At 40.9% G+C, this 16,208-nt stretch overlaps 1 protein-coding gene across 1 annotated transcript in view; it reads right to left on the bottom strand.

Moving 5' to 3' along the window:
* Nucleotides 1-16,208, bottom strand: part of MAML2 (mastermind like transcriptional coactivator 2) — a 280,479-nt gene that overhangs the window by 76,908 nt on the left and 187,363 nt on the right. The window contains exon 2 of the mRNA XM_065423660.1: nt 4,962-6,386. Coding sequence (XP_065279732.1) covers nt 4,962-6,386 — 1,425 coding nt within the window. The remainder of the gene's footprint in view (nt 1-4,961; nt 6,387-16,208) is intronic.

The following is a 16,208-nucleotide window of genomic DNA, read 5'->3' as shown; positions in this document are numbered from 1 at the left end:
AGAACTATCTAAAGCATGTGAATTGATAGCTGACAGCCGCGTAGTGCCATTTGATGGTGGAGTTACAGCTGCTCTCCATGAACTGTACTCATGCTTCCATGCTACAAATCCATCTCTCAGCCACAGTAATGAAGGGCCAGATTCCACACTGCTTTACAGTTTGTACAGTATCTAGTCTAATAAAGCACTGATTTCTCATTGAGGAATTAGGCAGCTGAAATAATAAAGTCAATGATTAACCATTAGTAATTAATAATTTACTATTCTTATTTAGGAGTGGAAAGCCTCACAGGCAGGAGGTGAAGCTCATGGAAGGAAGGGAGTGGAGTCTACAAGACATGATCCTCTCCCTTTACAAGAGCTGTAGAGTTAGGATCCTCATTAGCTTTACTGGAGTTACACCAAAAATGAATTTAGCCCCATATTTCCCCAAAAGTCCTTGCAGCCTGTGTACTTCCATGCCATGCCACTCCATATAGCTCAAGACCCTTTCCCCTACTCAGATGAGGATGCCTTGGCAGTTTCATGTGGTGAAACAGTTTTTAGATTACTTCTTCCCTTCCCACAGGAGTTTTCCACAGGCTTTAGTTAAGAAAATTACACTGTGGTTGATTGGAGGAGGCACATACATCTTTAAACATAATTTGCCAATGATATTTTCCATGGGTTTTTTTATTGTGTATTCTCATGTTCTGAATATTCAGTTCCCTTTCACGCATGCGTTCTAATGGGGAAACTGCTCTCCAGACTTGCTGGTCACTGTGTCTTTGATGGACAGCTGGATCTTACAGGCAAGACAGAGTCAAGATAAGGTCAGTGTTTCTTGCGCTCTTTACTTCCCAATGTTTTTATGTGAGAGGGAAACATTTAAGAAGTTTGATTTTTAAAATATTTTAATAAAAAACAAAAAACCCCTCTCTTCTTATGAAAACATGTCAATGACTTTATAACTAAAGTTGTAATTTACTTTTCATTTCATTAAAAGTCCAATTTGGAGATACCTGAAGCCTCTCACACAACCTTTAAAAAACAGCTTTCTGTCTCAGTTTCTGCATAGGCTGTCTCTGGCTGGATGATCATTTTCTGTGGAACATTTGATGATAATCAGAAAAAGCTTTTGTTTTTTAGGAGAGCTTGGAAAACCAGATTTTTTTCTTTGTAGAAACATCTTATGTGATTTTTTTTGAATGCCATATCTCAAACCTGACTTTGAGCGGACACTCCACACTGTGCTTTATATACATTGTCTGTCTTTCCTGAGGTTTAACAGAGCTTTGGAGTGATCGCTGTGGGGCTAAAAGAGGATGAGTTATCACTTCAGAGTGTAGATGTTCCAGAGTTCTTGCTACAAAACTCTCACAACCTATGCTTACCTTTCCAAAGCTTTATGCAACAGCACTGCTATGGGCCAGACTGCCCCATTGTGCTCACAAAGCTGTGGGAGATGATCATGAAATCTCCCTTGCAGAAGCTCCTGCTAAACATTCCTTATAGTGAGAAGTGATTGTGGCCCTGAAAAAGTTCACATGGGGAAAACCTCCCAAGCCAGCTGATCCTGTGAATGCACAGAGAAGAGATCCCAGATCTGCACAAGGAGGAGACATTTTGCACATAGAGCTCATGCCTCCATATTGCTTGGCTGGTTCCCCGCCCTATGGCAGTATTGCTCCAGTAGGAGCAGTGCTTCCATTGGCCATGACCCTGACGCTTGTTCAGCAGCAGCTGGGCAAGGGACACAGTAGGTAGCTAACACTGCTTCAAGCAAGTTACCGTAATGTTTTAATTTGCATCCAGAATGTTGTCTTGCATATTTTGCAAAAATATTCATGTTTATAAAAGTCCTGCCTGTCTCGCCTACACTGACAGATTGCTGGAGGAGCACCATCATGGCTGCATAACGAGCCTGTTCAAATCCATCTGACTGCCAGTCTGTTAAGAGAGTGGGGAAACACTCCTGTAAAGACCATTAAAGTACAATGGCTAACTAACACAGAAATACTGCCAAGGAGCAATAGATCCCCTGCAGCACAGAATCATGAAAAGGTTGGGCTGGAAGAGACCTCAAGAGGTCATCTAGTCCAGCCCCCCACACGGAGGCAGGATCAAGTAAAACTAGATCATCCCTGACAGGTGTTTGTCTAACCCATTCTTAAAACCTCCAGTGGCAGGGGTTCCACAACCTCCTTTGGAAATCTATTCTAGTGCTTAACTATTCTTATAGTTAAAAAGTTTTTTTTCCAATATGTAACATATTTCTTGCTGCAGATTAACCCAATTACTTCCAGTCCTACCTTCAATGGACATGGAGAACAATTGATCATCCACTTCTATATAACAGCCCATAACAGTCTTCAAATATGTTATCAGCCTCTCCCCCCTCCCCATCCCCAGGTTCTTTTTCCTGGGGCCTAATTCAGGTTTTCTAAACCTTCTAACATTTTTGTTGCTCTCCGCTGGACTCTCTCCAATTTGTCCACCTCTTTCCTACAGTGTCGTGCCAAAACATGGACACAGTACTCCAGGTGAGGCCTCCAGTGCTGAGTAGAGCAGGACAGTTATATCCCATGTCTTACACCGGACAATCCTGTTAATATATCCCAGAATATTAGCTGTTTTTGCAACTGCATCACATTCTTGGCTCATATTAAAATTATGATCCACTTTAGCCCCCAGATATTTTTCAGCAGTACTACCACGTAGCCAGTTATTCCCCATTTTGTAGTTGTGCATTTCTAATTTGATTTATGCATTTGATTTTTCCTTTCTAAGTGTACTACTTTGCATTTGTCTTTATTGAATTTAATCTTGTGGAATCAGAGCAATTCTCCAATTTGTCCAGGTTGTTTTGAATTCTAATCTTGTCCTCCAGTATGCTTGCAACTCCTCCCAGTTTGGTGTCATCCGCAAATTTTATAAGCCTGCTCTCCACTTCATTATGCAAGTCATTAATGAAAACGTTGAAAAGTACTAGACCCTGGACAGACCCCTGTGGCACTCCACTTAAATAAGTCCTTCCAATTTGACAGCAAACCATTGATAACTACTCTGAATATGGTATTTCAACTGGTTGTGCACCCCTTTGTCGGAATTTCATCTAGACCATATTTCCATAGTTTGCTTATGAGAATGTCATGGGACTGTCAAAAGACTTACTAAAATCAAGATATATTATGTCTTCTGCTTCCCCCCATCCACTATGCCAGTAACTCTGTCAAAGAAGGAAGTTAAGTTGGTTTGGCATAATTTGTTCTTGACAAATCAATCCATGGTAGCTATTGCTTATTATCTTATTACACTATTAACATAACATAGTCGAAGCGGATTCCCACAGCTGCTCCCTCGCCAGCTTCTTCAAACCAAAAATAAAAAGAAATCCTTTCTGCCTGAAATTTCTCATATGCTGTCTCCTACAAGGAGATGAGATTTTAGGGCAGTTTATGATTTATTGTCCAAATTGTTTGGGAAGCTAAAAATGAGTTTTCAGTTGTACAAGTCTTCTAATTTATTTATTTAGATTTCTACTTTTTGTACCACCAGATTCCATCTCAAAACAGGTTGGCCTAGAAATTCCAGTTTTGTTGGACCCATTTATACTGGTGCTTTCAATTACTATTTGGAAAGTTTGGTTTTTCCATTTTCAGTCATTAGTTATAGGATTTCCCCCCCAGCTCTGAGAAATTCACAGGTTACCTAGCAGACTTTATACATTTGGAATATTGCTAACCCCGAGAATTCAATCGTAAGTCAGGCCCCCAAAAATCATGACATTGGCTTAAAATCATGAGATTAAAAAACCTCCAATAACATTCTTTTAAAATTTGCTTTCTGGTTTCTGAGCCTTTAGGTTACATTTGGGTCACATTTTCAAGCTTTACTGTACAACCATGAAAGACAGAAATGTACTTTTTTAAAACAAAAGCTGAGATTCTCCTCTAATCACATGACTCCAGGAGCTGGAGCTTTAGGAAAAGCAGCAGCTATCACTAGATTCATGATAAAAAAATCACAAGAGTTTGCAACACTGCATTTGTCTGTAGGTAATTGTATAGTGCTCCTCACTAAGCATCTAAGCTCCTCATGTGCCTCAGTGAATTTTATTCTCACACCACCCTGTGAGGCAAGTATTTGTATTCCCATTTCCCAGATGAAGACGTGAAGAACAGAGACACTGATTCTCTGGTGTCTTCTAACTTGTACAGCCATTTATGCAATGGTAGCCACTTTGCACAAGTATAAATGACTATACAAGGGGCACTGGAGAATCAAGCCTTGTGAGATTAAGGCCAAAATTATCAAAAAGAAGCCTGCAATTCTGAGTGTCTCAGTTTTTAGTGCCCACCCTGAGTTATCTACTTCCTGCTATTTTCTTGTCCTTGCTCATTTCTACCACATAGTTACTTTATAAGCCTACTGAGCCTAGGTGAAAGAGATTTTTTTAACTGATGCCCACCATTCAGTCTATACATACACACAGTTATGGGCCTTTACATGCTTAGAATTTATTTTTCCATTCCTCTATAAACAAATTTTCCAATGGTGCTAGGCAAACCCAGAAATAACACTTGAGCAGTTTTAGATTTTCCTTTACAAACAGATAAAACAATTCCCAGACAAAAGTTTTTGTCAAGTTAGAGTCAATAGATGTCTAAGAATATTGTTATTTCCCAACCTCTGTCCTCCCAGAAAAAACAATGACATAGAGTTAACATTGCAAAGATATTGCCTTAGAAAAGGCACAAAAAATGTTGTGGTTCAAAGTACCCTAAATGTTATAAGTATGAAAGCTGAACATTCCATCACCAGCTCTTGTGCAACGGATCATCATTACATGTGAGTGGCCTTTGCATTTCATTACAAATTTCTTTAGCCCAATCTCACTGGGAACCACGACAGAGTGGAACAGCCTGTCTATTGCACAGAAAAGGACTGTTTAACTACTGTTTAGGAGGAACACATCTTACCTGTCTGTGCTGTTGAGAGACGGGATACTGCAGTCCTGAGATTTGTTGGCTTTGCTGCATTTTCTGAAGTATCATCTTCTGCTGCAATGCTAAGGATACGTTTGGTGGCCTTTGAAGAGGCTGGTTTTGGAGAGGTTGAGTAGGTTGCTGCTGTTGCTGTTGCACTGCAACAGGGCTCTGCAGCTGCTGAGGATAGTGCAGAATAGAAGGCTTGCTTTGGGATCCCAAAACTGAAGGCATCTGCTGGTTAGTTTGCTCTGAGTTAAAATGACACAAAGGCTTTGTGTTGCCATGATGCTGCTCTAGTGGTGATTGAGTGTTGTTTATAAAGTTTCTATTGAGATCCTGAGGCTTTGGTTGCATTATGATGTCAATGGGGCTGCTCTGGGTTGTGGCGTTTGGTTTATAGATGTAGTTATTCATTGCTTTGGACTGATTCCCATTGACAGGTACCCCAGGCATGGCTGAACTTTGGGGGCTGAACTGCTGCTGACGAAAGGAAGGGCTGGGAATTTTCTCTTGTACGAATTGTCCTGGGGAAGGGCCTGATGGGGACAAGGTGGGCCAGCTGGATGGCTGGTTTTGCTGCTGCTGAATCAAGGCATGCTGTTGTCGGTTGGCTGCTATTTGTTTTAGCTGCTGGGCGTGAGATACTTCTTGCCAGTTAGTCAATGGTCGATTTGAGACAGAAGAGACCTGCGACGACTGTGCTTGATTCTGAGGCACCGAAGGGATTGGTGAAGAGGTGGACATGGCAGCGCTGGACATAGTGAAAGCTGGTCCTGTAGAAGAAGGCCTCATTTGAGGGGAACCCACAGGTGCCTGATTCAAGCCTGGCGAATATTCACTCTTTATCACTATTTTCTCCATCTGCAGAGAAGATCTAGCAGCGCCTCTCTGGTTTTGCTGCCCAAGATCAATGTTAAACGGCTCATCTTGTTTTATGGTGGCGTTGATCATATTTTCTAGTTCAAGGTCACTCATTGGTGGCACCGATATGTTAGTCAGTTCATTAAACAGCTCCTGAAGCTCTGGGTCCATCATCTGTTCCCCTGTATCTTCCCCATATCTGTTAGGGAAAATGTTTTCATGGGACATCTGATCATCCAGGTGTTTGCTGCAAGATATGGTTTCTCCTGGTTCTTTCTTGACCTCTTTCAAAGGCATATTAAATATATGCCCACTAGAGTGGGTATTGTTTGTTAGGTTGCTGGTCTTTCTTTGTGATCCTTGCCCCACAGACAAGGTTCCTGACATTGACTGGCTTTGGCAATTGTTAACATGTCCGCCTTGTCCCATAGAAAGATTATCACCCACTCGTATCCTCTTAATATCAAGGAAAGAGTTATCTGAAATACCATTGGGTCTCTTGTTGTTAACAGGTGATAGATTTACCACCAACTTCCTCTTCAAGGAGCCCTGGAGCTGAAAGAAGTGGGGAGAAAATAAATAATTAATTGACATTCAAGACCCAGTCCAGAGTCAACTCAAAAGCAGGTTGATACTAATTTGATGCTCATAACATGAGATCTTGAAAAATTAATTAACAAATGTTGTGCAATACAGTAGGATACTCTGGAAATTAGCAGAAATTTGTGATACTAAAATTAATGGAATTCGAATAGATTTCATAAATGTTAAGACTAGCAGGACTCCTTACGATAACCTAATCTGACCTCCTGTGTCACACTGGGCATAGAATTTCACCCAGTGATTCCAGCATCTACTCCATAAGATTATTCTGACTGGCTGGTGTAGAATCTATGGACTCTCTGAGAGATGTTTTCAAAGGTAAAATGAATAATTAGCCATCCAGCTCCCACTGATTTTTGGCATACCCAGATTTATACCAGCTGAGGAGCTGTCCCCATATAGTCAAATATCTCTGAAATAACACTACTAGGAGAATTTTACCTTGTTCACATACTGAATTTAAGGCAGTGGAGTTATGCCAATTTCAGCTAAAGATCTGGCCCATGAGATACCTTCTACTACTGTACTATTTTTTCCAACTATGTACGTTAATTTATTAGGGCAGAATTAGGCCCTAGACATTCATGTTGTGAAATGTCTGCTATAAAATTAAATACAGGCTATGCAACATGCCCCAGCTAACACTGATCTGAGACCCATAACTGTTTCATTTCCTTGCTTTTGAACATTTACATATATAGTTTTACACACTCACAAACAGTGTGGGCCTGATATTGAAAAATATGCACATACAATTGCACACCTAATGTATGCTCAACTACCACAACTGGGCATGCTTTATCACGTATTTGTGTGTGCAAATTCCCATCTTGCACATATACAAATCAGGTGCATAATTCTGCACACCTTTCCAGTATATAAAAGCTACTAGGCAACTGCATGTTTGAAATTCAGGACAATGTATGCATCCTCCAGTACCTATAAGTAGAATTTCAGAAATACTTTATAACTGACTGTATGCATTCACATTAATGTTAATGCTCTTGTTGTGTCTTTTGCTCTTTACACAACCAATGTACTATGAAGGAACCTCCCCGGCACAGTAGGCTCCAAACAACTATATTTATTAAATATACACAATATCCAAGCCTAGCTACATATGCTCTGGCTAGCTTCTGCAGCACAGAACACAGTCATTGTTACTAGAACACTTACAAACTATTTAAAGAAGTACTATACTGGGGGGGGGGGAGGTTGCTTTCATTTTTGTCCCTTAACCATAGGTACATTGACCCAGGTGATTTATGATAATATGTCATTTGATGAATGGCCTGGTTTCTACTTTGGTCTAAGAAACCAGGGCCCATGTCAAGGTATGACGTCTTGTGAATATCTGGGGCAGAAACAAAAAATTGGCAATCCCAGGTCTCCGGTAACATACGCCATGTTTTTTTTTTGCCAACTATGGTGATTCATGATACCATAAAAATCACATTTATATTATACCCTTTCACATATAGATGGCCTTGAGTTTGTAGAACAGTATTCTGGCCTGTGACCCCTGAATTTAAGGACTTGTCTGGAGTTGTTCCTGATTAGCTGTTCCTTATCAACTCTGAGTGGATACTCTTATTCTGAAATATGTGTCCACCCATGGAATTAATCAGGAACAACTTCATGTGTAGACAAGCCCTTAGATACAGCCGGTGCTTAGCCTTTTGTACCATTCAGGTCACTGAGTAATCCCCTCGAAACAGCACGGGGAAGATATAAAAGTCTGTCAACCCCCCTCCTAGCATAAAAGAACAAACATCATGTTCCAAAGATAGTGGGATGAACTGCCATTTGCAAATCTACAATGTAGTTTTGTTCTTTCATTTTATAGCTGAAGACATGCTGGTGTCTGTTCTATTTTCACCCACATAACTGGGTGTATTCAGTATACTGAGTTTGTATTTTCTCTTTCATGTCACAGTGAGTGAGATTTTTGGGTGGTCATTCACACTACAGAGTGCAGTGACTGTAATCTGGGTAGCATGTTTCTTCGTAACACATGAGTCACTGTACTTTCCTTTGCATAAAACCAGAAAACTACATTTCCTTTCACCATCATCTTTGCTATCATTTTGCTTATTAGAAATAATTCTCAAGTCCCCAAAGTCTTCTTTATGGGAAATGGGGAAGTCCCTAGTCAAAGTACATGTTTTGCTTTCCTACGTTTTGCTGACAGAAGGACTAAATAGATGATGAATAATGTATTCTCTGCATACAGTGGGTTACCTGGAACTTACGCCTTTCTTGATGAACTTTGCATTTGCACTGACATTTTGAAACATGACTAGCTATTTAAAATGTCCACATACTCTCAAAACCCTTGGACAATGGGCCTGGATGTGATTAACAATGTTGTTGCTGAACAGCACTATGTGTATCGGATACTTAAAATAATATTTGAATTAACTAATAGACAGATGTAAACAATGCCACATGAGACTACTTCAACAATGGAACTCTATGGACAACTATATACAAGAAACCCATGGATCACCACACCTACCTTCATAGATCCAATAACAACCCCAAACACACCAAGAAACCTGTTATCTACAGCCAGGCACTCAGATACCACAGAATATGCTCCAAGGAGAAAATCCGGAATATACACCTTAATACATTCAAAACTGCCTTTGCCAAACAAGGACACTCTAGAGAAGTAGATTGCATCATTGAATGGGCCACTTCGAGACTGCAGAATACAGAAATAAAACCCCCTCTGATTGCGCACCCTTAATTGTCACCTATCACCCCAAGTTGGAACCGATATGGGGTATCATCAAACAACTACAGCCTGTACTCAATGGGGACCCCATCTTGAAAGAAGTCTTTCCTGAACCCCCTCTTCTGGCCTTCAAACAACTCCCCAGCCTCTCCAAACTTAGCATGAGAAGCAAGCTACCCACAAACCAGGACACACCAACTCAAAGTGGCACCAGACACCGCCAGATCAACAGATACAAAACATGCAGACATCTCTCCACTGCTACAATGATCAGCACCCCCCACAACACACCTTTCAAGGTCCACAGGACCTAAACATGCCTACACAACATGTGGTATACCTCATCCAGTGCACAAATGCCCCAATAACAATTATGTGGGTGAAACCAGACAATCACTATGCTCTCAAATGAACTCACACAGGAAAATGATAAAAGACAAAAACACCCTAGCACCTGTGGGAGAACAATTTTCACAAAGTGATCACTCTATATGTGACCACTAAGTCCTCATCCTCAAAGGAAACTACTACACCTTCAAAAGACAAGCCTGGGAGCTTAAATTCATAACTTTGCTAGACACTAAAAATCTTGGATTGAACAGACACTGGATTTATGAAAACAACAAGGAGTCCGGTGGCACTGGACTAACATGGCTACCCCCTGATACTTGACTGGATTTATGGTTTATCACAACAATCTATAATCCACTAAAGCCCCCCCGCCAGCTGCTTTTCCCCACCACCTCCCTTCCTTTCCCCCCACTTCACCTTGAATGGGCCCTTGAAATGTGTGTTAACTACTTATGCTAAACAATCTGTTCCACCTTGTATTTTGCTGTGACACTCTGAAATTGTGAAATGTGAAACTGAGTATGTTTCTCAGACCTCAAATAAAGCTCTGTGTAGCTCGAAATCTTGTCTCTCTCACCAACAGAAGTTGGTCCAATAAAAGCTGTTACCTCATCCACCTTGTCTCTCTAACATCCTGGGACCAACATGGCTATTACAACACTGCATACATGAGACTCCTGCCATAGAAAGAGACGAAGTAACAGGGACACACACAAATCAGTGGTAACACCAGTAATAATATCACCTATCTTTTATATAGCACTTATCACTCATGGATCACAAAGTGCTTTACAAAGGAGGTCAGTATCATTATCCCCATTTTACAGATGGGGAAACTGAGGCACAGACAAGGGACATGATTTGCCCAAGGTCACTGGCAGAGCTGCGATTAGAACCCAGGTGTCCTAACATCCAAGCAAATGACCTGGCCACTAGACCACATTCCTTCTTCTGTAAGCTAATTATGTAATGATACTATAATGTATACTAGGTATAACAATATGAATGTATTGTTCTCTGATACAGCTCGTGTTTCCTCATCTGCATCCTGCTAAAATGCTTGCAAAAAGGGCCCATTCCGTTTTTTTTTTTTTTTAATCTTCAAAACATTTTGCAAATATTAATTAATTCATCCCAACAGCAGCTCTGGGAGGTAGGTACATGCTGTTATGCCCATTTTACAGAACAGCAACTGAGACAGAAAGAATAAGGGGCAGATCCTCATGCCCTGCTAGGATAACTCTGTGCTCCCCAAGAGGTACAAAGGGACCTTCGAACAGCTCAAAAGGGGTTGCAGAGGATTCTCTCTGCTTTATGAGACTGATTTCCCTCCTCTGTTTAGACATGGGGAAGGGGACAGGAAAGGGAAACATACGAAGGGTGGGGCCAAAGCACTCATTCTTGATTGGCTGGTGCAGTCTCATAGGACTAGACCAATCCAAGAGCCATTTTCCATTCTCTCTTCAGCAGTATCAAGTTGTTCTGAAAACTGCAGTCACTTTGCACTGCAAGGGTTTTCACCTCTGTGTTTGGTGATGGGTTGTGTTGTGTTTGGGCGAGTTATAATCTCCCTTATGCAAAGTGCCCCATCAGAAGCTTGAGAAGAACCATGCCTCTATACCAGCCCAGTAAGAGGGACTCAACCAACCAATCTAATCTCATTAGCTATGTTTTTATGTTGGCATCCAACGCTGTAACATCTGAACATTCTGTGCATGCGGGCAGAGAAAGAAGGGATCAGACTTCATCCTGCTTTAAAAAAAAAAAAGAAGAAGACGACGCCTATTGAACATACTCAGAACTAATTTTTCGGTTGCTGATAACTTTTTTTAATTGCACAAGCAATGTACATGCACCTCAGGAGGAAAAAAACCAGCCACTTCAATTTCAAGCATCAGCAGTTCATGTTGTAAGTGAGGACTTTAAGATTTGGCTCCCTGTATACATGACAAATGTTTTTTGCACCTAACACACAAACACATTTCTCAAGCTAGATGTGTTTGTGATTATAAATTTACAGTGATCTGAACTGTGAAATACTGAAAACATCTATGATGGGAAATCTGTAAAATGACTGAAACTGGGAGCTGAAGAAGCCCTTTGTACAGTGCTATTCCACAACAGGTAGGCAGTACTTAACATCAAAGTGTTTCCTGGCAGATAATATTATTGTAAGATCTCTTGATAAACGGGGTGCTGAGGAGTCAGCATGGGTTCATACACTTACAGCAAGGAAGATCTGGATTACTAACGGCTTAAAATACTGGTTGTGAGACAGGGTAGTGCTTTTACTGATCCTGTGGTGGAATAGTGCCAATAGAATGCAAAACTCTAGAGATGACTGGTCCAAATGTCACCGAGTGATATTCACCCTGCACAAAGGGCTCAATCACTTCACACTTAAACCCTCTTGTGAGCACTTAAATGGGATTTAGGAGATGTATAAATCTTGTGCCGGCTCCTCTGCTGAGGGGTGAATTTTACAAAACTACAGTGTCTAGAATGAGGATGATGGTGGTGAATTTTTGTCAACATTGCAAAGGCATAGGGACCAAATTTCACTCTCATTGACACTGTTGTAAATCCGTAGTAATTCCATTGATCTAGTCATTAGAGTGGAGTAAAAAACATTGGGGGAAATTTCAGTTTTTTTGTTGAAAACCCCAAACTTAAAAGTAAACCTTTCCCCCCTGAAAATCATTATTAAAAACTTTGAAAAATGGTTTCAAATTTTTGTTGAAAAAACTAGATGTTTTCATGGGAAGTTTAGAAAACAATAGAAAACATTTCAAAATTTCCAGGGGAAAATAATTGGCATTTTTCAACCAGCTCTTCTAACAACATGAGGGCCTGATTCTGACATTGGCCGCATGCAGAGGACTGTCGCTGACCCTTGCAGAAGTTGCACATAGGTGACCAAGGACAAATTTTGGCCATCACTGTTGGCAAATGACAAGCATGCTTTTTAAAATTCCTTTTTGATTTAGTCTCCATTTCCTTATAACGGTTTGCTTGGTGCAGGTTCTTCTGTTGGATAGCACTCCACAGTTCCTATTTTCCCTTTACTTTTAAATATTGTGTGTGAATATGGTACCTGTGAAAAGTTCTAAATTGACAGTCTTGCAGACTTAAGTCTTTTGGCTTTCCACAGACCAGGTAATGCAGCGTCTCCCCACTCTGGCCTGTCAGTGTATCTCTATGGTGACCTGGAAGGGCTTTCTTCTATGGGCAGCAGAGAAGCTCAGTTTCCATGCCTAATCAATCCTTGACCTGCCTGCAGAGATTATCAATTTGTATCAGCTGTGAACGTCTGTCTTCTTTAAATGTCTGTACCTAGCCACTAAGGGCTGGACTGAACCACCAACTTATTTCATGTAAGCTATTAAGCAAACTTCAGATAGTAATAACTTTAAGTCATTAACAACCTAGGCTGGCTGAAGACCTAGTGGGGAAAGATCTCCAATCTCCTAAAACATCCACTCTCCCATCACTGGAAATTCCATACTCAGAGCTGTGGCAGTATTAACTTCTACTTTAGAACAATGGATGATTTGCCGTACAAACTGATGCAAAAACTTCATGAAAGTTACTACCAACTTCAAAACAAGTGATCATCATACTTGGAAATGTGGTGAGGCAGGTGACATGGTGACATTAAAAAGGGTGTAATAGTTTTGACATGAATACAACCATCTTTGCACCTGCTCTTGTAAAAACATAAAATATAATCAAAGCTGCTTTAGAGGATGTCTTTTTGACTGTTTGCCTCTCCGACTTTTCCCAGTCTTAGATCTGTTGTACGTATGCACTGATTGCATTGATGGAGGCACTGTTAACAATATCTTTTATATTTTGGGAAGCGGGTAGGATTTTACATTAGCTATATGAAAAATACTGAAAATAATCAAAGAAGGGGTTTTGGCAGAAAGTTTGTGCAGAAGGATGACAAAATTAAAAAGGAACCCATTTGAAAGAAGGAAAATACATTGCAGATATTTTATTATTTGTATTGTGGTAGCGTAACGCTGACAGACCCCATTCATCAGCAGGCAGGATCAAACTGGGGACCTCTGAAGCTTAGTGCATGAGCCTCTACCACATGAGCTAAAAGCCAACTCACTGTTAGCTAAGGCTGTAGAGCAGACTCATTCATTGCTCTCTAAGTGCCACTTAGACGGGACAGAACCATGCCCAGGAGGTGTGTGGGTTACAGTAGCACTAGGGGCCTCTATCAGGGCTCAGGGCTGGTCTACACTACCGCTTAAGTCGATATAACTTACATCACTCAGGGGTGTGATACCCTGTGAGTGGCGTAAGTTACATCAACCTAAAGCTGTTTCCACACCATTCTATGCTGGCAGGAGATGTTCTCCCGCCGACATAGCTTCTGCCACTTGCAGAGGTGGAGTAATTATGCCAACGGGAGTGCGCCGACCCGTCGGCATGGTGTGTCTTCACCCGACGTGCTACAGCGGCGCAGCTGCACCAATGTAGCACGGTAGTGTAGACTTGCCCTCAGGATCCCATTGTGCTAGGCACTGTGTGTCTTCCAATACCTGGACATGACAGTGGGCCTCCTTAAGTATTTATGATCTGAATCTGCAAGATGCCATTAAAACCATTCCTCCCACTGTTCGAATTATTTCAGGAGCACACCCAATGAGACACTCAGCACCCTGCACAATCTTAATTTCACCTGGACTTGGTCCAAACAGGAGAATCCCAGACAGGTGCCTGATGTCCTCCCCATGTTATCTCTTTTCCCATTGGAGTGGAGGCTGAAGACTATAAAGAGATGGAATGGAACAGCCTTTGCTCCCCACCAGCGTAACACCTCCAAAGCAATGCACACTTTCCTTTCCATAGGCTTCCCTTTCCACAGAATTGAATGTTCTGCCTCTCAAGTGCTCCTTTCTTGATGCTGCAACCCCACATAAGCCCTCTGGGCCCGGGAAGGAACGAGACTTCTTACACCCTTACAAGACAAAGGTTGCCGTTAAGACCAGGGGAAAATGACCTCCCACCACCTCTATTCTTAAATCATCCGGCTGCTTTGACAGTTCTCTTCTGCTGAATGTTGACCTGACTCAGTTGCAATGCAGCATTGAGCTATGGTGAGGGCTGGCTCACTTCACTGGCTCTTCTCAAGATTTAGTATGCTCACTCTTGTTTTGAGCAGCAGACTTCTTGTACATGTTTGCTGCATATAGGACAAAGCTGAAAACCTACATTTTTTATCTTGATATTAACTTTTACCTGTCCTGTCTTAAAGCACAGAGTCTGCACAAACATTACAAATGTTATGGAGATTTTAGGACAAAGTCCAATCTCCAGGGTGAAGTTCATCTTGGAAAAAAATCTTAATTGTTCAAGGAGGATTGAATTCTGGGAACTCAATCATCCTCCAGTCACCCTTATAGACCATAGTAGCACAACACAATTAATTCTCTTGCTAACCAAATGATTAAGAAGTGATACAAGTCTTTCCCCCATTTACCGTAATAAATATTACTAAATCAGAAATTATAGTAACAGATAAGGATGTTCTCCAGCTGACAAGTATCCATTTAATTCTTGTTAGTTGGGGACAAGGCTGGAATAGTAATCAGTGTGTTAAAATCCCACAATTTACCTTTATTTATGGAAACACAACATCTCTTGCCAATTGAAATTACCAACGTAAAAATGCATCTATATTATCCACAGCATACTGTCTAGAAATACAACAACAGGGCTTTGGTCCAAGTTGCTGAAGCACAATAATTATATCTCTTACGCAGATTCTACATCTGATGGATTATAAAATCTCATGTCTAGTTCTTAGTGTTTAAGGAGAATAGGAACAGAGAGAAACAGTACAGCTTTAAATAGGTCACAATTGCTAATCAGGCTATAGCATTTGTAATTCTGTGCAAAACAAATAGACATGAAAGATCTGCATTCCTTATGCTATGCACTGTGTATTTTTCTTTTAGAGAACGCTCCCTTCTTTTCTCTCTCCGATTCCTTTCAACCATGAATAAATTAACAATCACTTTATGTGAAATCTACAGAAATTAATGTCAACATTTATTGCCATGAAACGTGGAGCAAAGAGTAATGCAATCTGAGCTTGGGGAAATACAAATGCTTAACTGATCCTATCCTGATGAAAAGGAAATATCAAAGGCATTATAAATGTTGACAGGATGATCAGGCATGTAAAAGAGGTCACCCAACACCACCCTGCACATTGTTTACCAGTTTTGTAAATCAGCTTAAAATATTTAAAACACATACTGTCTCACACAGGAAGCTCCTAATCCTCAAAAATGTGGCTGCTATTTGATTTGCCTTTAGACACTACCACACATAGTAGATTTAAACGAAGAGATTACTGTGTGCAGTCTGGCAATTGTTTTCAATGCAGCAATGCCTGCAGAATTGATTTTGTGGGGGCACGATAACAGCACATACATATATATACCCCATCCATAGATTTGTATTACCTGTCTGTGCCCCAATATCCTACACAACACCAGCCGGGTTTTAAACATTCAGTCAATGGAGAGAGAGAGAGAGAGAGAGCCAACACCAGAAACAAGGAAATAACCAGACCACTCACATTTCTTGCGAATCAACACATGTCACATAGGAGACTCACGCCAACCATTTGGCCTTGAGGTCTTCTTCAGGGCAATTTA

This window comes from Emys orbicularis, chromosome 1 (assembly GCF_028017835.1).
Source record: "Emys orbicularis isolate rEmyOrb1 chromosome 1, rEmyOrb1.hap1, whole genome shotgun sequence".
Taxonomy (NCBI): Eukaryota; Metazoa; Chordata; order Testudines; family Emydidae; genus Emys; species Emys orbicularis.
The sequence above is the reverse complement of the archived record's forward strand: the minus strand, read 5'-3'. Positions and strand labels throughout refer to the sequence as shown.